The sequence below is a fragment of the Takifugu rubripes genome, chromosome 17 (assembly GCF_901000725.2).
Source record: "Takifugu rubripes chromosome 17, fTakRub1.2, whole genome shotgun sequence".
NCBI lineage: Eukaryota > Metazoa > Chordata > Actinopteri > Tetraodontiformes > Tetraodontidae > Takifugu > Takifugu rubripes.
In genome coordinates, this window is record NC_042301.1 from 13,880,001 (window position 1) to 13,904,048 (window position 24,048).

The following is a 24,048-nucleotide window of genomic DNA, read 5'->3' on the forward strand; positions in this document are numbered from 1 at the left end:
ACACACACACATGCACTTGACACGATTAGGCTGTTCCTTGACCCACAGACACTGCCTCTCATTAAGATCCTCATTTGCAGAACAATTAAGAGCCAATGAACTGATACATGGTGCACAGCATCTGCCTATTTATTCAGACACAAAGACAAAAATGGGCAATGGCAAAATTACAGGTGCCATTTTCCATATAATGACCGTTGGAGAGTGAGTCATCGTGCCAGATCATGTGCTTCATATGAAATCACATTACCTCTCTTTACTGCAGACTTTCTGTGTAATCTGAGGGATCCCTTCCTAACTGTTGCCTCTTCATGGCCAAATATGTGCAGCCTGGCCCCACAGACTTCCAGTGACTTGCATGTTCCACAGACATGTCCCACCATGTTTTGACAGTGCCTGTTTATGCTCCTTTCAATGTGTGCACCACCCTCTTTTAAGTGTGTGTTGTCTGTCCCAACCTGCTGTCCCACTAATGACAGATTAATCCAGATCTGAGAGCATTTCATGTATGCATAAAAGAGACAGTACGCCCTTTCATATTGCCAATCACATACTTCAGGCGCCTTCCCCCTGACTCTCCTGAACGAGAAATACAAAAGTGGAATCCCTTTTTTCATCCTTTTTCTAAGTACAAGTAAATTATTATAGATTTAATCAGGAATCTTGCAAAAAAACTCAAATATGTGGCCTAAAATCCATAGACATGTAGTGGGGAACAGTAATAAAATAATTGTATGGATGCTAATTTCCCCAACACATCAGGTGGCACCATTATGAAATAAGAGGTAGATATCGAGACAATCTGACAATGCTGCTCTGTCAGACTCATGCTAAATTGAGATGAGAAAGAATCTGATATCTGCTGACATAAATCAGAGCTCTAACAATATTTTAAGCCACTGACTCCTGTGATCTGTGGAGGGTTTTGGGGAGAAACGCTTGAGTGATTACACCAACCCATCTGGCTACTTTTCTTGTCATAATAAATATCAGTAATATCATGCGGCATTCTGTTCACAGCTGGTTTTGTTTTCAACCTTCTGGGGTGCTCTCGAAAATGAACTAGGCTGGAGCTGCGATGGCACAGAAGTGGCTTTCATTTCTGTAAATGTAAATGAAACCAACCATCGTTTTATATTGGCCAGTGGTTAAAAATGTAACAGGCCAGCCCTTGAAACAAGACAGCTCTTGCATTGACAGTCCCAGCAAGCGCGCGTTTTTCACCTCTGTGTTGCCTCAGAGGAATGACATAGAACTTCCGAGGGCTGGGCCGCATTTAATCTAGCGCAGGAAGGAGTGACAGCGAGCTGTGATCATGCAAATGCGCCCGGCATGAAAAATTCAACAGCCAAATGACAAGCCCCGGTGTGCCAATGCTGACAGAGGAAGGAAGAGAGGCGCAACGTGACACTCCACAGAGAGTTGGGAAAGTGCAGTCTCCGCCCGCCGCCTCAGGTAAGTGAGGATATTGTCTGCATTAATGTGGCCCCGCTTTGATGCTGAGGGATGGCAAGAACCTGGGAAGTGCATGAGATGACAATAACTACTAAAGAGTCACAAGTCCCCCAGCTTTAAAGGAACATTGATTGTACAAATGCCAGTTGGGATGTCAAACCTGCACAGTGTTTAGTACAACATCACTCCCTCTGCATGGTAATGAGACACGTTCCAACATGTGAGAGTTACATTAAGTCTTTGAACAATGCAGTCACCTCACAACGTGCTGTGATGGCTCTATTTGTCTCATGTCCTCTTGTTGAATCGGAGGCCTTTTGAATTGGACCTACCGGCCACAAAAACCATCTGAAATCAGCAAAACCGACATTTTCAAGCTTGTTTGTGAACATTGCTATTCAAGTGAGGCCCTATGGAGGGATGTTATATTGTGCCTGAGTCCGTGGGAGAATTATCAGTCACTCCTGACCTTGAGCACGAGCGTGCTCAATGGTGTGAGACCTTGGACTGCTTGAGAAAACCCCAGGACAGAGAAACCATTGATTAGCACTTTAATTCCTTATTTTCAACATTTAGAAATGTAATATCTGCGCACACAAATTGGAAAAGAACTGACTCAAAAACTCCTCTCATGGGACCCTTGGCACCGAGACATCACTGAACTCCCATAAATGCCCCCCCCCCCCCCCCCCACACACACACACACCACCACCACCACCACCACCAAACTCACGTGCAGTATGTACAAGCCCCCTCGTTCATGTCATATGTGGACCTTTGTTTGACTCCCATCTGATGACCTTCTGGTCGCGTCTTCAACAGACACGAGCCCTCATAAAAGAGGAATTGATCCATGTTGGCCTCTGAGAAGGAGCAGTGTTTACGTATGTGTGTGTGATGGGAGAGTGTGTGTAGTTCCATGAGGGCCACACTCACTCGTGCAGAGATAGTGTGCCATCTCAACCCCTGTCAGCTCCCCCTGGGTCTGTGGGAACAAGGAGTTGGGCTATTTCCCTGGAGCCCTCCACCGGGGAGCTTGTCCTTTGCTTTTCAAAAGGGTAAATTAAGGTGGTGAGTTCGTATTTAAGTTCATATTTCCCAGGAGTACAAGTGAGAAGAGCAAGGACATGGGACATTGATCGTCATGAGTAAATGTTGGAAAACTGCTTTTAGATGAGAAGTATTTGTTGTACTTCCAATGTCTTCACTCCCTCCAATTTTGAATCTCAGAAAATTCTCTGAATACAATTTTTGTTAGCATTTTTAAGAAAATTAACCCTTCTTATCTATTCAAATATGCGATGACTTAACCTAGTGACTGTCTTCACTATTACAGTAAACCTATCCTTAAAAACTCTCAGGGTTCATGTCGATGATCAAACTGACCCTGCAGGACCTCTAGTGGGAAGAACTTAATGAGGACAAGGACCTCTGTGGATTTGATGGATCCACGAATGCTGCATCTGATGGCCCTCCCAGGAGGGGGAACATTTCAGGAGCAGGTTCAATAGCTCATTATCAGGGGCCCTGCTGGATAATTAGTGAGCAGCGGGATCCTGTCACAGGGACAAATAAACATATACTCCACTTCCCTATTAGGCTGCCTTTAGTGGCAACTTCTACAGCACAAATTAATGTCAATGTCTACTTGATTACCAAGGTGGCGCAAGAAAATGTGCTCAGCTACACTGCAAGAACCAGTGAAGAAGGTGTGAATTATTATGCAGAAATCCTAAACTGATGTTGGTTCAGACTGTAATGCAGGTCGCCACATCAATACAGCTGGGCAGGATCCAGCCAGTGGGCCTCAGAGGCTGGTTGTGGAGGTGTTCCATGTTAAAATAAACATAATAAATATCTAATTTCTTTGCCATTTTGTGTTATTAAAAAGGTAGTAGCCTATCACTAACTGAAGGTTTTATGATTCTGTTAATGACATGTTTTTATATTTAAAAAAATGCATTCACAAATTATATACTTTATATGTGACTTGCATTTAAAAAAAATAATTAAACGAAACTATCAGTTTTACCAGTAAAATGTTCATTGTGTTGGCTTTGAGAAGATTCTTTTGCTATTGTTACCTACAATAACCTGAAAGGAGGAGGCACACATCTGAGTCATTCCTAAATGGGATATGGGAATCTTAAAACTGAGTAAACCCCACATATGATTGAGATGAGAGTTGCAATCTTTTCATGTCAATGCATGCAAAAAAAAAAAAAAGAAAAAGAGTTGACCACCTGCACAATCACTCAAATGATTTTTATTTTGTTGCAGACATATGTAATATCTCAGTTAATTAGCAGTTTAAGCCCTCCAACAGACAGGCATATGGTCCTCTGCTCTCCCATGGCCTTGGCCAAGGAATGAATATGCATATCCTGGGACCTCAGAAGCTTGTTACCCTGGAATGAATTCTACACAAGCCTAATCCCTGATCTATTATTTACCCCTTGACCAAACATGCAAGTGGGGCTTCCAGACGCTTGACTTGATAGAAATGACTGCTCTGGGACTCAGCAGCCCCCCTCACCCGAGCGGAGGAGTCAGACTGAGGCAAGCAGCGACTCAGAGGAGCGCGGTATGTCTCTCTTTCTGCGCCCCCCCCCCCCCCCCCCCCCCCAACCGCGCGCGCACAAACACGCACGCCTCCTTCAACTCTTCACTCTTGAGATGTCTCACTCAAATCTTGAGCAAATCTTCCTCGCAAAAACAAGCGCGCAATGAAACTTTAATGAGCGCGCCCACTTCTGACGGATCTTAGGGACACGGCCCCGAAAATCAGTGTCACATCATCCCCGACAACCCTTTGACTAATTGCGCGCAAGACGCGTGCGTGTGCGCAAACAAAGTTGAGAGAGAGTGAGGGAGAAAAGTGAAAGTTTGGAAAAGTGCGAAGCTGATCGCCGCTCAAATGCTGGTAGCGTGGAAAAGATGGCAGAAGAAATGTGAATTTAAGAGTTTTATGGCTGATATTTAAAGTTTATAGGCCCATTGTTAACACGCAAATCCCTCTCTGGGCTGAGATTTCGACCGCTGTATATCGGCAGTAAATACGCACGGGATAAATTTCCTCTCCTTGCGGGGGGTTTCGCACATTTTTCACCAGCAAAGACGCCACTCTTCCTCTTGACACAACTCACTTAAGCAGGAATTACACTCAGGTTACAGAAACACTGGTTTCAACTCGGTGAGCCAAAGAGCGGCAGCCGCCCGGACCCGTCCGCAGACTCTCTTCGGCGCAGCGCGCTGACTCTGCAGAAGGAAACCACCGGGGGAGTGTAAGAAGGCGTTATTCAGCTTTTCTCTCAAGGTAGGAGCAGTTACACCCCAGCTTCTGGCTCTCAGCGATCCCCGCTGTCTCCGCTTGAAAAGAAGAGGGGACCGAGTGTCGCGGTGGCGTTCCTCTTCCTTTCCAAACGTCTTGACGCGCGTTTTTTTTTTCGCCCCACAGCGACGCAGCTCGGACGCAGAGGTTCCAGGGGGATAAAAAGTCTGCCTGTTCTCTCCCGTTCTACCTGAACCAGTCGTAAACGGCGATGATAACTTTGTGAAAGCGACGCCGACGGCGAATCACTGGCGACGCGTCTCGAAGAGGAGAAAGTTCCCCACTTGAGGGCGAAATCAGACTTTTCGGAGGACGCCAAGTTCGAAAAGCGCCAGCAGCCGCGGGGTCTGTCAAACACAACATGCAGCAATGGTAAATATGTAATTTCTGCCTCTTCTTATTTGAATAAATCAGGTAAATTTCCTAACTGTAGGCAATTATGGCTCTGGCAACTTTTTTTTCCTCCTCACAACTTCTGCGCTGTGAACTCATGAGGACATAAAGAAAGTTAGTCGAGGCATTTTCTTGAACAATTGTCGACTTTATAATTATATTTCCATACTCACGTGTCTTATACTTTCTTTACAAGACTGCGTTTAATATAAATAATCCCTACTAACCGAGCATTTTAGCTACTTTTAAGTTTTGTTCGCGCTCTTCTGTGTTTCTCATTAAATCTCTTTAAGACGAGGCCTGAAACAAATCTGAAAACTTTATCTGACATAAAAGAAGTGAAGGAGTAAATGTTCCATTTAAATAATACACGTTAATCGTATGTAACTTACATTTAATTCAGAGCTTTAAACTGTTCTTTGCTTCTGACAGGACAAACAAGCGACGTTTTGCTTGATTTCTTTAGGAGGAAAATGTTGAAAGCAAATAATCAGGAGCAACTTAATTTACTTTAACTGAAAACTGGGCTGCATATGCAGATTCAGGCCTTTTATACACTCATAATTCATTGTGAAGTGATTCATTAGCCTTTGTGTTTTTATAGTCAGAAAAAACATTTTTATTTAATCTGGGCAATAAGTCAAATCCTCATTTTACTTTGTTATTTTCAGGTCTCAGACCACCTTTTTTTTACAGTTTCTTTTCGCAGCAAAAGCTACATTATTACTTCTGCAAAGTTTTATTGATTACTTGAATGGTCTGTTGTCTTGCTTCAGTTGGATTCTGAAGTGTTTGCAGGGGCCTTTATCACGTCTGTTTGCCCCTGTCGGTGGAAATGGGAGATTTTTAGCAGTTTCTTTTTAATGGCATAATCCAAGCTGAACAACAGTGTTTATTTGACAGCCTAAATCTATTTCCTCTTTATTTGACATGTCGTGGCCGTTCGGTGGGTAAACTGTGAAACAAGCAGGGGAACACGGTCGCATTTCATGCCAGACGCTGCTGTGTGGACATATCTGAATGCTTCAGGAGACATTCTAGATGCGGGGAGAGGATGGCAGAGAGACAGCGACACATAGAGAGAGAGAAAGAGAGAGCGAGCGATGAATGGCTTCACTTTAAAACACCACAATAGCACCTTCACACCTTCATCTGTAAAAATGTGCACGAGAAGGATGCCTGGAGAAGTATTTTGGCCTCCTCCGAGTGTGTGTCAGTGGTGTTTCATAAGCCTGCAACTCCAGCAAAGAATGCCAATTTACATTCCTGGAGTGTCATTTCATTACTTTTATCTCCACGTTGCTGTCTCCTGGCCAGGCTCGTCAGGGATATCTGTTTGCTTTAAGCGTCCTTTAGATCCCGACAAGTCACACGAGTTAAAGCGCTGATGCTCCTTTATGTCTGCATCTCTGCCTCTCTCACGTGTGTCCCATAATTATAGTGATTGGCAGAAAATAAGTGCCGGTGCGCTGCAGCAGGGAAACTACATAAACCATTACAGTATGTACACTTGAGACGCAGGAAAAAAAAGAAAGGTGATCCATTTGAAATAATGGAGGAAAATGTCGAGGTAAATGGCTTCGTTATGCACTGAGCGGCGGGGCCGATTTGTCCTACGGCGCCGCGGCTACGTGAGGTTAAAGAAAAAAAAGTTAAAGTTGTCAGCGGGGTCGTGATTCCTTTGGGTCTGCGGGAATCAAAGAGGAGAAAGTGTGTGTGTGTGTGTGTGTGTGTGTGTTGGGGGAATGAGACACAGTTAGCCAGTTCAATAATCTGCTGGACAGGTAGGCCTGTGATGCCCCTCCCCCCCTCCCCCTTAGAGAGGCCGCTAATGAAGAGAAAGGCTGCTTAGTGGTGGTCCGTCTCTGACCCCTCCAACCCTCTCTGTCCCCCCTGCTGGCTTCTGCTGATTACTGCTCACATCCAGACCTCTTCCCTGCTCCTCTCTGCCTACTCCATCCACTCCATTTACTCTCCTCCACTTGCTCTCTCATTCTCAGCCTCTTGATTCGAAAGGAATTGGTGTTAAGTGTGTAAAGGACATTTGATCGCCACTTGTGGGGCAGATTTGCACGTTTTCCCTTCTGAGAGTGCCTTTTCTATAAAAAAAAGAAACAAAATGGCACGTTCCCAGGGCTGCATTGTCTGCTTTTGTGCATTTGAAGCTGCACGTTGTGTTTATTTACAGACTTTCGCTCGTACCAGGCATCCAGAACGCTTTGTTTCAGCGAGGCCTCGGCAGCATCGCCAACAACACCTCTGCAGCGCTTTTACATTTGTCAGGAGTGGCTCATTTTTGTATGGGATGGTTCCGCTCCTCTTCATCTGTCTTCAGCCTCCATGATCTCTTGAGTGACTGATAGTGTGTCTTGGCAGTGATGGAAAAAGTAATATTTTTAAAAGGTTGGTGCCGGGACGGGGGGGTCATACATATACCTAGTGGTGGCTTTGGGTTTTTGGACAGTGTATTCTAAGCTGGAGGCTCCTTAACAGAGATGCTGTGAAATGTTAAAACAAATTGGATCGCTGAGCTTCTAATTTAATAAGGAGCACAGTGTGAGGCGTACTTTATTTAAAACAACATAAACACAGCAGATGTAATTACATTTTTCGTCCCTCAGTGCACAAAGTAAGAGACTAAACTGTGGCACACATAGCCAGGGGAACGCTCCGATGTCCTCCAAACACCGCAACTGGGTATTCTTGTGAGTCCTGCTTCCCAAATCTTACGAAGAGGTTCCTAATCTGTCAAACGATAGCGTGCTCTCGGTAGTCAAATGCTCAATCCAGGCCTCCTCTTGAAGATGGGAGGCCAATCAGATTCGGGTCTCGCTCGTGTTTAAACTGTAAGCAGATACTCGTACTTACATGTGCTCTTTTTTTTTTTTTCCCTTTCCCCTGCAAGCTTCGTTTCACATGCTAATCCAAACACGATCCTATTCCTTAAGGAAGGAATCGGGGGAAACTTTGGTCTCGGTGCATGAACACACCCTGTGTGTGCAGAAGCCACACGCCGCCTCGGCCCCTCCTTCCAAGATTCTTGCGTTTACGGTCGTAATCTGGGGTGGCCGTACGTTGAGAAAAAATTGCAGCAAACGGTGTAAAATGATCACCTCAGTGCCACCGGACGGCCGATGATTGATCAGAAGGAAAATGACTTTGGACTCCTCGTCCGTTCATTCTTCAGCAAGGCTTGGACATGATTCACGCCAGCGCTACGGAACAACGAGTGATACAGGACCTATGTAACAACCAGGAGTACAGTTGTAACCAAATGGCTCAGTTGGGAGGTATAGAGTTATGTGGTATAATTTATATTTTATAGTCCCTCCCGCGCTGCAGAATAAAGCTGTTCGATTTTCTTCCATGAACAGTGAGTGAGAAAGTCTGAGATTTCACTTGTGATGGAAACTCCAGACGCTACTTTGTTCCCAGATTTCTCTTTGTGTTCTTTTCTTTTTTTCCCTGTTGAGTCTCATTTCTAGCTTTCAGTTTTCAGGCTTTTCTTTCTTCTTTTTAAAAAAAAAATACACAGCATCTGGGTGTGCAGCGCTGCGTGTTAGTGGCTCATGCATCAGCGACTGAAGAGGCACGGAAAAAAGAAAAAACCTCCTCAGGCCATACAGACTGATTTGATTAAAAGAGAATAATTTGCCCTAAAGGTGCATTTTCTCTTTCCTCCAAAAAAGCTTGTGGAAGATATCTTATATGACAAGATAAGTGGTGGCTCATGAAAAATTCCTGAGGTGAGGGACGTACAGTAGCACGTAGACTTGTGAAATATGGCCCCAAGTGCAAATAACTGCACCTGACCGAGATCCGCCGTCCTGCTCCTGAATCCAGACTTTCACACTTAAAGCACGACACGGTTGGGTCGGAGAGCAGTTTATTTATTTTTCAGTCATTCACTTACAAATGTCGTCTCCATCGTGGGAAAGTTCTTGGGAAACACAAGAGCCGCGTCTCTAGTGTAACCTGCGTTCAAAAGTAAACATTTATTTGAATTTATCTCAGTGCTGACCAAATAAAATCAAAGGTGGTTTTGATTTATGGGCCATAGTAGCCAGTTTCTGTCGATGTGATGGTAAATGAGTAACTCAATACGAGCAACACTCTCAATATTTTGAGGCCGCTCCTCAAAATAACTGTACTGTATGTCAACATTCCCCCTGAATGATTGGAAACTTTCTCAATATCCCGACCTAATATGTCAATATTTTGTGCCTGTGTCATTTCCTTTTTGACTCTACCTTCCAGTCGGCGTCCGGCTCCCCGACCGGCACTGTTGTTGTGATTGCTACCGTAGAGATTTCGCGGCTAGTGTCCAGATGCTCTTGCACGCATGTGGCGTGTTGTGATGTTTTGAGCTAACATCAGCACCGCTCTACATAAACTGGTGCAAGCGGTGCACGGCCAGTGGAAGGGAAATCTGACTGGCGTAGCCTGTTACCATCAAGACTCATGGATGCTTAATTTACTTCTGTAAACATGCTCTAACGGTGCATCGGGGTACTTTAAATTGGGGAGTTATAGCAGGGAAATGCTCCTGAACTCAACTGAACTATACAGCTAAGTTTGAATCTAACCATTTTGCCTGTAGCATCACAGGACAGCAATTTTTCCTCTGATTTGCAGGCAGCATTATGACGAAGAGAGCTGTAAAAGGCGTAACCATTTAGGACATGTCACAGCAATGATGCTGCGCTAATAAATCCCAACGAAGGAGAATCGCTCGGTCTCGGAGGATTTTGCGCGCATTTGCGTGCACTGTGGTGAATTTACACTACGGCCTCCGAGGAGGAGCGCTGGCATTATCAAATGCCGTAAAATAATGTTTTTGCGGGTAACAAAGAAAGCCCTCATCCGGTGATAGAGAAGATTAAGTCTAAGTACGCGGCGCAATGGGAGGAGGTCAAGTGGGGCTTCCCATTACTCCGTTTGCACACATGCTTTCAGAGTCGCACTACAAGAGGTTGCAAAACTGCAAGAAATTGAGAGGGATTTTTGGAGACTCACTTTAAATTTTGGTTAAAACAAAAAGACTCCATGAACCTGATATTTACAGGCTAATACTGATGCTGTCTACATCCCCATCATCAAGGCGTCGGCCATCTTTCGTAGCTTATCCAGAATTTATCTATGGCACTGCAATACATCACACGCGGGAATGACACGTCGGCAGTCCAAACCCGTGATTGTTAGTGACAAAGTTGCTATTTATGGTGGTAATCATAGTAATTATCCAACCGAAGGATAATGAGATTGTGCGTTTGTTTGTTTGATCTTCGCTCACTCTTCCTGTTTGAGGGAAACTTGATCCTTGTTCGCCGCGCGAGGAGACCACATCTGCACGTGTGTGTTAACCCGTGTGCTTACGATCGCATCTTTGTGTTTTCACTCGCATTTTATGTGTGTTTTTGGAGCTGAGGGTTAGTCTGCTGACAGGTAGTGTGTGTCAGGAGGGGGCAGGGGGGGACAGTGGCCCTTTTGAGACAGACATAAGATCCGAGTCTGAGAGCGAGGCAGCGAGAGAGAGGGCCTCTTTCATGTGACTCTGCATTCCACCAAGGCACAGGCAGGCAGAGGCACAAGACAAGACATGCGTCCCCCCCCCCCCCCCCCCCCCCCCCCCCCCCCCCGTCACTCCCCCACACCCCCGCTACACCCTCCCCTCTGTACCCAGCCTCCACCCCTCCCCTCTGTCAGTGACCTTAACATTTATCAAAAAGCCCCATGCTGGAATTCCTCTCCAGCATCTGTGTGTCGGTGCCAGAGTCCAACGCGTCCATGTACAAGACACACACGTGTGTCCTTGTGAGGACATGGCGTGGTGTTGACCTGCTTGTTTGAAATGACCTTGGACAAATTAGATGATGCAAATAAAAAAACAAACAAACATTTTTTTGCCTTCATGAAACCAACTGTTGCTTGGAGCATTTTCCATAGAGGTCCCCGGTAGGCATCATAAATGAGTGCACACACACACACACACACACACACCAACTCTCTCTCTTCCTTCTTGTTTCTTTATTGTACCTCCTGTCACTTTGTCCTATTCATTTAACCTTTCATTAGAGCGAGCAGACAGCCCTGTGTGTGTCTGCACAGCTTCAGGAACAATGCCAAAAAAGCCCCACTGTCACAGTTATTAGATTCCTCTGGCCACCTTTTACCCCGGCAACTCAATATTGAGAAAGCAAGGGGGGGCGGGGGGAGACGGGGGCACGAGGGAGGTGGGGGACACACGGGGGGATGAATAGGGGGTTGCATGGTTGATGCTGCCACCCAGCTCCTGCAGAGAAAGATCCTCTTGACTTGTCAAGGACATGTGGCACATGTTGATTGTAGGCGTCTCTCAGACAGAACAAGGGAGGGAATGTTTGTCACAGTGGAATAAGAAAGTGAGAGACAGGGGAAGAGAGGAAGAGGCGCAGTGTGACTGTCTTGTGCTGTGGTAAGCAGCACCCTGGAGGAGGTGAACTGAAAACACAAACTTTGTCCCCGAGGAAGGACAGAAAGACCAGTGGCCTGTCCTACTTCCCTCATCGCATCGCTCTGTTTCCTTTAAGTCCTCCGAGGGGTCAAAATCAAAATATTTATAAAGTGAGTATTTATGGATCTATCTATAGAATAACTTGAAAGCTTCGCTCCATATCTAACGTTTTTAACCATTTAAATCAGAGCAAACAAAGGACATAAATGGATGTTAGCAGGGCTAAAAGGGATCAGTGCTAGGATATTATTATAGACATGATATAGACCTGAATATCACATTGATTAGGTTGAGTCTTTGAGGCTGGATTTCTTCTCGTCTATGTAGTGCACATTTACCAGTATGAATTAAAGCCAGTGAAACCTGATACACGCTTTAACTAGTCACGTTATGAGCTGTGATTGAAGGGAAGCGGAGACAGAGCGTGCGATATGGGACACAACAACATTTCCTGGAAGCCTTTTCTTTCAACTCTCCAAACGCAATCAAAGACAGAGAAATATAAAACCTGCACATAACTGATTCATACATTACTGTGCTTCTCCTGACCATCCACAACAGAAATGTAAACATCAAATTGAAACACCACGTAGATCTCAGTCCATGGAAACGTCAGGTTGGAATCTTAGAAGCTCTGCTCAGTCCTAGACGTTACTGGGAGGTAAAAATAAACTATAAATCAAACATTTCTGTGAGTTCCAGTCTGTAAAAGCACTTTTCAGGAGGGTTTTTGACGAGGTGACTGTTCACTGCGTAGTTTATGCGTAGTCAAATTGAGATGGTAATGCATTCTGAGTGGTGAAAGAAGAAGACATCATTACCTCTGTATTAATTCTGCAGCCTCTTTTAATACTGAAGGACTGCAGACTCTTGAAGATCTCTGTGCAAGCGCGTTTCTTTTAGGAAACAACCCACACGATATATAGAATACAGTTTCTTTTCAACACCCTAACTTACCTGTAGAAATAACGATGGCGACTGCTTACCTCTTTGGAGACTGAGCCAGAACACCCAGGTGTCCCCTCCCCACACACACTCCTCACCTGCCCTGAGGAGGGAAGGCCAGTCAGTGTGAACTCTGACCATCAGGCGGCACTCTTGATGAAGTCCATCTCTCACTTCTGTCACCTCTTTGCTCCGAGATCTCCCCCTCCCTCTGAGGCCGCCGGTCGCTCCGTGTGACTGACTCTTTATTACCCTCATCCCGCTCACTTAGTTAGAGCAGCGACCAGCAGCAGTAGTCAGTCTTCCATCCTCCCTGTCACCCCCCTTTTCTTCCTCCACCTTTACCGCCTGCCTCCAGGCTGTCCATCCACCTGTCCTGTATCTCCCTGCTCCTCTGATTGGACTCGCCTACCTCCTCCCAGGGCTGTAATTGATGGTGGTGTTATTGTGTTCCTGTCTGTGACCCTCAAGGCTCCCTCCTGGTCAGGACTATTTCACCATCTAAGAAGCCTGAACGCCCATGTGCGTGTGCACTTCTCCCTTTTTCACGTGCGCAAATTTGAAACTAGGGTTATGCATTCACTTCCCCTATTTAAGCAATCAAAAGATCTGTGATTGGTTTTCAAGCAAAACAATCTTGACATCCAGGCATGAACCATTTTGTCACATTGAATAAAGGACAATAATTCCTTAGAACTCCGCGTTCCCTCTTAAGTATAGTATCTGTCCTTGGCCGCCACAGAAATCTGCGTAGTGGCTTTGACTGTGTTCTTTGTTTGGTGGTCCTTTATTCAAGCACATTTCAATACAAATTTTAAACTATTTCTCAAAGTAATTACAAAGTGCAGGCTGGAGTAGTTTAAGTATCCGGAAAGAAAAGAAACTCACTGTTGTTGAGAAGTTCTGATTCTTTCATCACCTTCTTGGGTCTACTTGTCACCTGTAGAATATTCAAGGTACTTATCCTTGCAGATGGATTTGCGTATTCAATTTTGCATTCATTTTGAAAGAACTTGTCTTGACGATCTGGAGATGTTTGAAACCTTATGTTTGAATGTGAACGGTTGAGAAACCTGCCACTGAATTCACGCATGAATGTGACTTTGTGTTTGTCATTGATGTGACGGCTCTTCTAAGTGCTCTCTTCCACAGAACAGGGTGGATTTCAGCTGCTAAATTAACAGATGTAGAATTTATTTTAACTAATGATTTAATTAACTTTATTTCTCTTTTGGTCTCTCTTTGTCCCAGCATCTGTCTTTTCCCAATCTGAGTCCCCGGTCTCTCCACAGCATGGGTGTTGTATTTATTACCCTCTAAGTAATCACTTTGCTTTCGCTTTTGATAGACTGTTATTGCTCTAACTAGCTAAGGTCCCTATAGGTATTTGGAGGCTTTCCAGTTTTATTAGACAAAGGCTTCATTATTCAAGGCCAGCATTAACTCTAACATTGGATCCATTTGCCCCCAGGTCACATGTATCTAGTTGCAGCCAATTCATATTATAGCTCTCGCACAATTAGTATTTACTACATAAACATCCTCCCTTGTCAAGAAGTAAAGAGTTTAAAAATATATTTGCAATGCTTTGCCACTTGTGACAAACTCACAGGTGACCACATGGTTGTGTGATCCTGAAATGATCAAGTTTTCATCAATGTAACAATCTAATCTCTTTGATGGCACTTTTTATTATAGTGAATGTGTCCATCTAGTCCAACATGGCAGCGACGCTGATGGGCTAATGACCCCAAGCATTGTCTTTGTGAGTGAACTTAACAGTCTTTACTTCTAGACAATGTAGTATCTTTTTGGATTGCAGATGTCTCTTCATCAGTCCCACAGTAAAACTGGTTATGAATAACATGTCTGAATGACAAGTTCCCAAAAGCAAATTCCCCCATGAACTCACCCCTTTGCAGTGCCTGCAAGGGCAGAATAGGTCAGATCTTTGATTTTTCCCAATTCTTTTGGTAATTTTGCTGACAAATCAAGCAAAGCTCACCAACAGACCCTCCCTTTGCTGTGGTGGGCCGACAGGGCCTAATGGGAGTCTTAACTTTACCTGCACCTGCATTAAAACTACATGATTTTAAACTTTCCTCAGCTTCATAAGCACTTACTTCCTCCATCTAGCTAGGCAAACCGACCTGCCATCCATTGAGATCCCCAAGCATCCCGAGGAACGGTGGATGCCAAAGTTGTGGCCCAGAGATTTCCCATTTTGATTTCTTCCATTTTGCTGTTGCGTGTTTTTTTTTTTTTTTTTTTAATTTCTTTGTAGCCACCTGTGTCTCCAATATGGTGCTCATCACTCCTAATCGATGGCCCCTTATTGGGTTTCTGCGTTTGGTCAAATATCTTATCGCTCTTTCGCCCCTCAGGCAAGAGGATCCAAACTAATAAGAAATCTCCTCGGTCTCTCGGGTTGAGTCCGCAGATGAAAAAAAAAAAGATTAGTGCGAAGATGCTATGTACCTGTGACCCAAACTGGATTTTTAACAAGTTCACAAAGTTAAAATGAAAGCTTCCGACCAAGAAGTTAACTAGCATCCCATTAGCATCCATGCTCCCCGTTTTAATAGAGTCTTTACTCAGTTGCGTCAGAAGAGTAGCCGCGGTTTCGGCCTTTCCACTCCACCTAATTCCCAGCAACAGCAACATAATCCCAAGATGTTTGTTTGGTTTGCTTTGTTCATCCTTTTTCATTCCATCTAATCATGTGTGCTGTTTTTTATTGTCACAATTCCATGTTTTGCTGTTCCCAACTTAACCCTCTTTTAATTGGAAAAATACTGTATAACAGGATATTAAACAATGGTACATGAACCTCACATGTTTAAGTAAAAGTCCTATTTGTATGTCCGTATGCCTAATACGACCCTAATTCTGATTGGTCAGTGATAAACATGTAAACTGTGTAAGATTGTTCAGAAAGAGAGCGTGTGAAATAGATGGAGGAGAGTGTCTCTAAAGAAAAGTGAGGCCGACAGAAAGGAAGAAAGAGAGTGCCATTTTGGAATTAAGCTGTTATTACTGCACTGTTTCATGATTACTGATAGATGTTTTCAGCACCATAATTATTTGCCAATGCAGAAGCAGACGACGTGAGAGGACCGCGCTCTTTCATCCTTACTTATGTCTGAAGATGACGCTTGCTAAACCCTAGAATGGCAGAACTGTGGTCGTGGCCTTCAAAGTAAAAAAGGCGTAATTTTAGCAAAATGGAAAATGGAATTTCTCCGCTGGACCTTAATGGAGTTTTTTTTTTTTTAAATTCATTTGTGCATATTGATGTTCCCGTATCTGCACGAATATCCACGTTTACGGCATTAACGTTGAAATTACCACTAATTCAAACATGTTTTTTAAAAAATGTTTTAGCACATAATTGTGATTTATTGGCAACATCTGCAGGCATAGGGTGAAGATCTATGGACGATGAGACAGAACGCTGTCATTATTGTCATGTTGGGAAATCTGTGCACCTCTTTTGGTCCCAAACTGAGGATTATGCCACTGGTGTTTTTTAGTGTGAAAAACAGTGGCGGCACAGAGGAGCCACTTTGTTGTGGTGTTATTGCACCATCTGTTATCTGACTATACAGCTACATTCAATCATCTACTGACAGTCAGCATGGTTTCTTTTAAGCATGACAACCAAAATCTTTCCCAAATGTTAACGATGGACGGGGCTGATGGGAAAACAGATGTACTGTTTCTGTTATGAAAGGCACAGATGAGCTGCATCTTGAACTAGTTTTCTTGTTTAAGTTATTTCTGACTTTCACCTTTAGCTGCCTCTTTGCTCTGTGGCTCTATGGTATTCTATGATATCCAGCAACGTGGCCTTTAGCCACAGAGTAAATACAAAAGCAACGATATGTTTGTGGGACTTTTGTTAAGAAAGTTGCAACAGGCAGCATTATAAAAATAATCAGAAACAACTGAAACCTCTGAAGAAGACCTGAAATCCCGAGCGATATGGAAGTCACTTGTGGAAAGCTCTGAACGGCACCGCTGCGTAATTTGCTTGTTTGTGTAAGGGACTGTGTGTTTGGAGCTTCCCTCGCTTCATTTTTACCAACAGGTTGACTGTGCGATCTCCTTAAAAGGTTTGGGAGTTCACCGCTCCAGTGCGGCCACATGAAGGGCCTCAGACGCCCCTTCTGCTCCCGCTCAGAGCGAAGAAAAATCTCTTGACGCCGACCCAAGTAAAAAAAAACAAACAAAAATGTCCTTTAAAAAGCAGTTATTTACACTGCGCTATATATCTGTTTCCGATGGGCCATCACCCTAATGGATGTCGGCTCTGTATGGGATGTCATCTTCCAACGCTGGCCATTACCCAGCATCCCTGATCATTTTAATAGTCCCTCCATACTGCTCGTTTCTGACTCCGCAGTCATTGGACAAACCCCGGTGTCCCTGGTGACCTGAGACGAATACATGGAGGAGCCGCTGTGGTTTTCTGTGGCCTCGCTCCGTATTGTTTACCGGGTCTGCTTGATTGCCCTCTGTCCAAATCAGAGGGTACAGGCAGGCAGGGCAAGGGTCTTCAGGGACACACTGCTGTGTTGTGCGCTGTCCCGACGTGCTGAGAATATTCACTCAACCCTCAGCTCTGAGTGGTGGGGGGGGGACCGATTCATAGCTCAGTAAACACAGGCAAACACACATAGTAGCAGTCATACATTTGCACACCGGGGACCATATGGTTGTGCATTAATGTCGGCGCACGCATGCGTGTGTGTGTGTGTGTGAGGACACCGTGGCTGTCTCCACGTCACAGATAATTACCCCCTGTGTGACTTCGCCTTTCATCGCCTTCCCCATTGACAATGGCGCTTGGAGTTACAATACAAACAATACTCTATTTAGCATTAAATAGCCAGATATCAAGTGTGAATATACACAAACCATGCACTCTTTCATTTGCTTTTTAATTACTTGTTTCCTCTCTCAACATCGCTGTAGGCCACATGGCTCGTTGCAGTTGGCAAACATTTCTGCGGTTAGAGAAAAAGAGAGCAACTTTTTCTTTTTCGTGCTGGTAATCTTTATCCACTTGTGCTATTAATCTGTTAATCCTCATAATTAGGCTAATTTGACCCTCTAACTTTATGAAATTGAACCTCGCCGGCCCGATAGTGTGAATATTCCGATAGCAAGGTTACATATCACAGCTAGAATTCAATAAATGATAAAAGCCAGCAAAGATGTTCAAGCTTTGAATACTTTCTGTAGATGGAATCTCACCCCTTAATCTGGCATGCAGCTGAGGTGTGTGTTTGGTGGACTCTTTCACGGCCATGGTTCCGGGTCTAGTCGTCAAGGCTACCGCAGCTAAACATGAGAGTAACGGCATTTTTTAGCAGAACGGCAACAGCAAATAACAACAAAACCAATAAACGGGCAGGATTAACGCACACTGGGATGTTCACATCTCTGCAGAAGAGATTCGTCTCATACTTTGCTTAGTTAGATGTAATTGAAAAGACTCGTAATGAGTTGAATGTTAAGGTAGCATTAAGAAAATTATTATTAATGACTGAAAAGCTAAGTGGCCTTTAAGCGTGGATTACAAGCATAACAACGCGCCTCAAGCTTGATTACTTTAAATGGACATATCTACTGAAAATAACTGCCAAGATTAAGCTTTTACTAATCAGCCCAGGCTTTCCACTTCTTTAATATTATCTTCTTTAAACATTCTCAAATATGAACAACGCCGTGACACGCGGGACTGTCTAACACAAGCTAACAGCAGCTGCTGTCCGCGCTGGACCTCAAAGGTAGACGTGGAAAAGTTTGCAAACTCATTTTTCTGTTTTTAAGTGCAGCTGAAATGCAGAATTGGCAACTATAGAAGTATATTAGCAGAACCCAGTGAGTGTGTTTGTTCACGTAAAGGCTCTGGCCCTCTCTCCGTAGCCTGCTGTGACTTGACGTTGTTTGGACCCATCTCCCCGGAGACCCGTCTCCGGAGCCTTCCCACCCTCCCGTTCGCTTCTCACGATCATGGGAGTGGACAGCTGCTTAATGCAGGAGTGTCATCGCTGCAGCTCTCTGATCCTCGTTGCAATTGAAGGGTCTCTGCTACGCGTGAACGCAGCATTCGACGAGCTCCAGAGCTGCAGTTCATGATTACAAGACACACCATATTAGCAGCGCACAGTCAGAGTGTGTTCTCTCTAATCCATCCTACTTTCTCCATAGCAGAAATCTTCACAGTCGCTCCCCTTTTATTTGAAAATCCCGTGGTTTAGTGACCCAGCAGGTGCCCCCTTGGCCAGCAGTGGTCACCTGACAGCAGCGTAAGCGGTTACCTAATCATCTTTTCCTTTCATACACTCCGCTGGAGCGCTCCTGTGCAGTGCACCTAAAATAACAGCAGAGAAGTTGGAATAATACCTCACAGTGGAAGTTTTATAACAACACAAAAGGTACTCCAGGTCAACTCACCGTCTGATGCGCTAGGCTCTTAAAGGTACAGTTCCCCACCGAAACAAGTCCTTTTCCTTTTTCCTCTGACACTTCAGAGATGCAATTTTAAATTCAAAATTGAAGTAGACAGAAGCTGGCGGGTCGTCTGGCTTTGCTGCTGCGTCTAGACAGACTTTTTTCAGCTCTGACCTGGCCAGAACTGGATGGCAGATGTGGTAATCTTAGTTATGGCCCTTATTGCACAGGCCAGCTCTGATCTGGGATCAGGCTCAGTTTCTGGCTGGGCTGTTGACGCTCATTTGGCATCAGGTCGGTCTAATTTGTCAGCGTCAGCAGTTTTATATGCATATTAACCAGTGACTTAAAAGTCACACAAGTTTTGCATCACGTTTCCGAAAATGTTCTTGGTTGGAAATGTGACTGGCTGTGTTGTTTCTGATGATGATATTCAGCCTGTGGTTTAGTTTCTTCTCTGGTTTGGGGTTTTTTGTGGAGAAGTGGAAGACAGCACACTTTTTTTTTTGTTTTATTAACCAGACCTAAGTGGTTAAGAGCTTAAAACCTACTGCAGGCCAGCAAACCGCCACCATCTGCATCAATACAAACTGTTATATTTTGAGGGAATCCACCCTTTAAATATGCCAGACCCTGAACCTGGAGGGATTATGTGTACTTGAGGAGATCAGGAGATGGACCCTTTGCACATGTAAAATCCCCATCTGTCCCCCATTTTTGGTGCCTCTGTCTGTCCTTCCTTTCTCTTTCCCTTCCCCTCTGTCCTCCCATCCTCCCTTCTCTCAGTTCATATTTCAGTTTGCTCCCAGGAGCTCACAGGTCTGTGCCAGACGGAAATTCACTGAGGCTGCAGGAGCCCCCTCGGAGGCCACACTAAGGAGGGACAAGAGGGTAACAATCAGTCCCAGTCCTCCCTCGCTCCGTCTCCCCCTTCCTCTCCCCGTCTTCGCTGTAACCAGCCTGCCAGGCTACACGGGTCCTCAGGGTGACTTGATCTTGGCTCGGGTCCCTCAGTGCAGATCCCTCTCCTCTCCTTCTTCACCCCCAACTCCTCCTCTCCCTTTTTCCCCTGCCGTATCTCACCCTCCTCCTCCTCCTGTCTCCTCCTTCCTTTTCCAACACGTCCCCCAGGGGCACGACGGTGAGGCCATCCAGTCCCGAGCTGTCCATCAGCGAGAGTGTTTACTTGCGGCGTGACAGCCTGACACATCTGGAGTGCATATTCACTAGTGTTCACACTCCTTCCCTCGTTCACTCATTGCATAGACCCTGACGGTACCACCGGCAGCCCAACACCTCATTTTGGGGCCTGATGTTGTTGTGGCCAACCTCCCACTTCCACTAAAATCATTTTCAACCAGCAAAACTCAGTCAAGTCTCACCCGTTTCTTCTTCCTGTCTGTGTGTGTGTGTGTTTGTGCGTGCGTGTGTGTTCATGCCTTTGCTCACCACCCCCCCCCACGGCTCCTCTCAGTGAAAACTAATCACAGAAGCTCGTCTGCATCTTTTCGGAAACCCATGACTACTGGCCTAATGAAGTGACAGTCTTTCTTCATCCCATGGCTCCCGTCCCCAGACCGCCCCCCCTTCCCGCATCTCACCCACTCCGTCTGTTTTCCCAACATTCCTGTGCTGGTGTGTGACTGTGACGGCTTGTCATCTCGCAGGAATGTCCCGCTCTCCCACCTCGGCTCCTCGATGTGGCGTGAAGCATTTGCTCCTGGTTTCCGACTCCGCGCGTGCACGCCTGCTTGAAACGCTGGCTTTAAAAACGTGCTCATGCAGATGTTGTCCATTGGGCTGCATACCTACGCTTGGCGTGTGGCCACAATAAGCAGAACCATTCTCAGATAGTCCCCAGCTTGTTTTTCAACCGTAGAAAGTGTGCACAGAGATGTTTTATCATGTTGCCTCTGGTAAAAGGAATCTTTTGCTTTCAGTTGCAAGGAATTCTCTTTTTCCCCAGCATTTTAGAGAAAAAAACAACATTGTTTAACCTCCGATCGGTCGTATTTTAGAGTATATACGGTTGCAGGGCATCTGCCAGGAATAAAGAATTAAGGGCTCTACGGTCACATAGAAAATCCAGTTTTACATGAATGAGATTTTGTAACACAAAGCACACGCAACATTTATTTAGGATTTAGCATGTAGAAGGGCGCGTAATGACTAGCCCTTGATCCAGGCATGTTTTCTACTCTACAGTCTACATATGGGGACTTATCGGAGGCCTAATGGCACACATGAAGGTGCCACACTCAATGACCCGAGGCAGAACTTTCACTGGGAGGCAATAAGGGGGGATATTGTGTGTAGGTTTACATTCAGAGCCCAGGCGACATCGTGTCCTGATTGGCATCATCCACTGGAAAAACTCCGACCCCGTCAAGATCCGCTCGACGTCTGCGCATATGTGTGATTATTTGTCTGTCGGCGAGCGTGAATGTGAAGGAGATATCACCGCGCTCTCATGTTTATTCAGCTCAACGCCTGGATGACCGGGACTTATCCGCCGTCCTGATTACCCTGCCTGGCCTGCCACCATTAATCCTTCAGAGACACCAGGCCCCCTTACACAGCCCCTATCTCACACACACACACGGGTACAAACAAACACGTGTGTTCATTTTCAGCAGGTATCAAGGACACACATCCTCTCCACACCCTTACTTTTGAAATAAAACTGTTACTTTCATTTTAGTCTCTGCACTGATGGCTCAGGGTTATCCTCAGGGCAGAGCGCCTGCATCTGTGTGCATGACGCTGCTTTTTGTGTGTCATTTACGCCTCCAGGCTCCTTCAAGGCTTCTCGTCTGTGCCTCGGTCACCAGTCCCTTTAATTCCCAGGAAATATTCCGCACATGTCCGTGTATAAGGCAAATGTAATGCACAGGGGGAAGCCATTAATTTGAGTCACAGCGCTTCCTGTATCAGTTCTTTTATGTCTCTGCAAAGGACTCCATAATTTGTGTTGGGTAAAAATGACTGTAGCGGGGTTTTTTCCCATAACAGCTACAGTTTTCTTAGGAGACAAGGCTGTTCTGGTAAAGAGACTTTTGGAACAAAAGTGTGTGTGAGCATGCATACATGCGTATGAACACCGGATTCTGATTTTTTTTTTTCTTCCAAGTAACAACCCCTGGGCCAAGACATAATATTGACCATGGCTGTATTCCCTATTATGGTTTTGCCCATAATAAATGATGCAGATTAGAAAAGTAGAAACACATTGGGCCGATAAGTAGCCTTTGCCTTGCCATTAAGGAGGGGGAGCGCTCTGTTCTCACTTCATCTCAATTTGGAGGTGCTGTGGCGACTCAGGCGAAGATGATGCGCGTGCGAGTGCAGTTTTAACCGCGGCCTGTGCGTGTTTAGAGTGAGCAAGCGGCGAGTGTGTTTGGATTCTTAGGAACGACGAGGGCTTTCTTTGCCAAGTCCCATTTGAATTTATACTCAGGAGGGAACCCTCTCATTATAAACAGAAGCTCCTGAGTGCACATATGTGAACGCACAAACATGCGCTCAAAGAAGAGGGGGGTGGCGAAATATCTCCGGGATAATTAAGCTAGTCCAGAACTATGTGTTGTATGTGTCTTGGGAGGATATTTGTTTTATCGTGACTGTGCGCCATTTGAAATCGCCTTTATGAGTTGAAACACCTGTTGACGCCGCGTTTCTTCACAGTTTCCTTCTCCTGACTTTCCTCCTAGTTCTCTCTGTTTCGTTTATATTGGGAGTGACCGTTTGACCACCTGAGCACACACACAGTCACACACACACACACACACACACACCTATGCGCAGATACACACACACATACTGACTCTCTCTCCCCTCCTGTCCCTGTCTTCTCCTTTTTCCCATAACAAATAACAGCACAGAATTCCCCTCGCTTCTCTCCTGGGGAATTTTCATTACCGCCCAGTCCCCCTGCCCAGAAGGACTCCCCGCCTTGAACTGTTCAACAGCTGTGGCGTGGACACTCTCTTCCAAAACAGGCCCACTGTTCACAAACACCCACTGTAGTCGGGGCGGGTGGAGGGAGGAACTCTGTGTCAACCTCCACAGCTCAGGAGACCTTGCTTCCTTCGCATGCGGCCCACCTCAGGGCCCCCTCGCCTGGGGTGAAAGTGGCCCGATGCTGGACTCTCACCTCTCCTTCTATTGAGATAAGAGCAGCCTTCACTTGGACTGTGTGCAGGAGAGAAAACATGTTGGAGGAGATATCTAGTTTCTAATTGGCCAGTTTTATTTATCAGTGTCCATGCATGTAAATCTTCCCACCCCATGGACACTCCGTGTCCAGTCAGATTTTCCTCAATGATTGCGAAACTTTAAGATTCAATAGTGCATCTGAAGTTGCAAAAATTGTTAACATTTGGCAAATGTAATATATTTAGCATCTCTTTGGGGAATAGAGTCTATAGAGTCTAAGAAGTGTAATGGACTAAAATCTAATGTTTACCACTAGATAGATAGATAGATAGATAGATAGATAGATAGATAGATAGATAGATAGATAGATAGATAGATAGATAGATAGATAGATAGATAGATAGATAGATAGATAGATAGATAGATAGATAGATAGATAGATAGATAGATAGATAGATAGATAGATAGATAGATAGATAGATAGATAGATAGATAGATAGATAGATAGATAGATAGAGAGATAGATTCTGTAAAAAATGGCATGTTTTGACACCCACAGTCAAATGCAAAGCAGCGCACATTAAAATACACTTCATTAAAATATATAAAACCGTGAGACAAGCTGCCTCCGATCCCCGCCCGGCGACGCTCATTTCTGTCGAATCAGCGGAACGTGATTTGGTGACTGGAGGGTTTATGCGCGCGCGCGTGCGTACGTGTGCGTACATGTTTTCGTGCATGCATGCGTGACAAGCTCCTATCTCAGGTCTGCAGTGGAAGAAGTTACGAATATTTGGCAGGAGTGACAGTGGAA

The 24,048-nt window shown here is 45.1% G+C and overlaps 1 protein-coding gene across 5 annotated transcripts in view; it reads left to right on the forward strand.

Annotated features, from left to right (window-relative positions):
- Positions 1-4,111: 4,111 nt before the first annotated feature.
- Positions 4,112-24,048, forward strand: part of bnc2 (basonuclin zinc finger protein 2) — a 119,360-nt gene continuing 99,423 nt past the window's right edge. For 2 of the 5 annotated variants that reach the window (XM_029850428.1, XM_029850433.1), the window contains exon 1: positions 4,114-5,158. In XM_029850428.1, coding sequence (XP_029706288.1) covers positions 5,156-5,158 — 3 coding nt within the window. In that variant the 5' untranslated portion in view covers positions 4,114-5,155. Of the gene's footprint in view, positions 5,159-24,048 lie in introns of all 5 variants that reach the window. The other 3 variants (XM_029850429.1, XM_029850434.1, XM_029850431.1) reach the window with 3 other exon arrangements.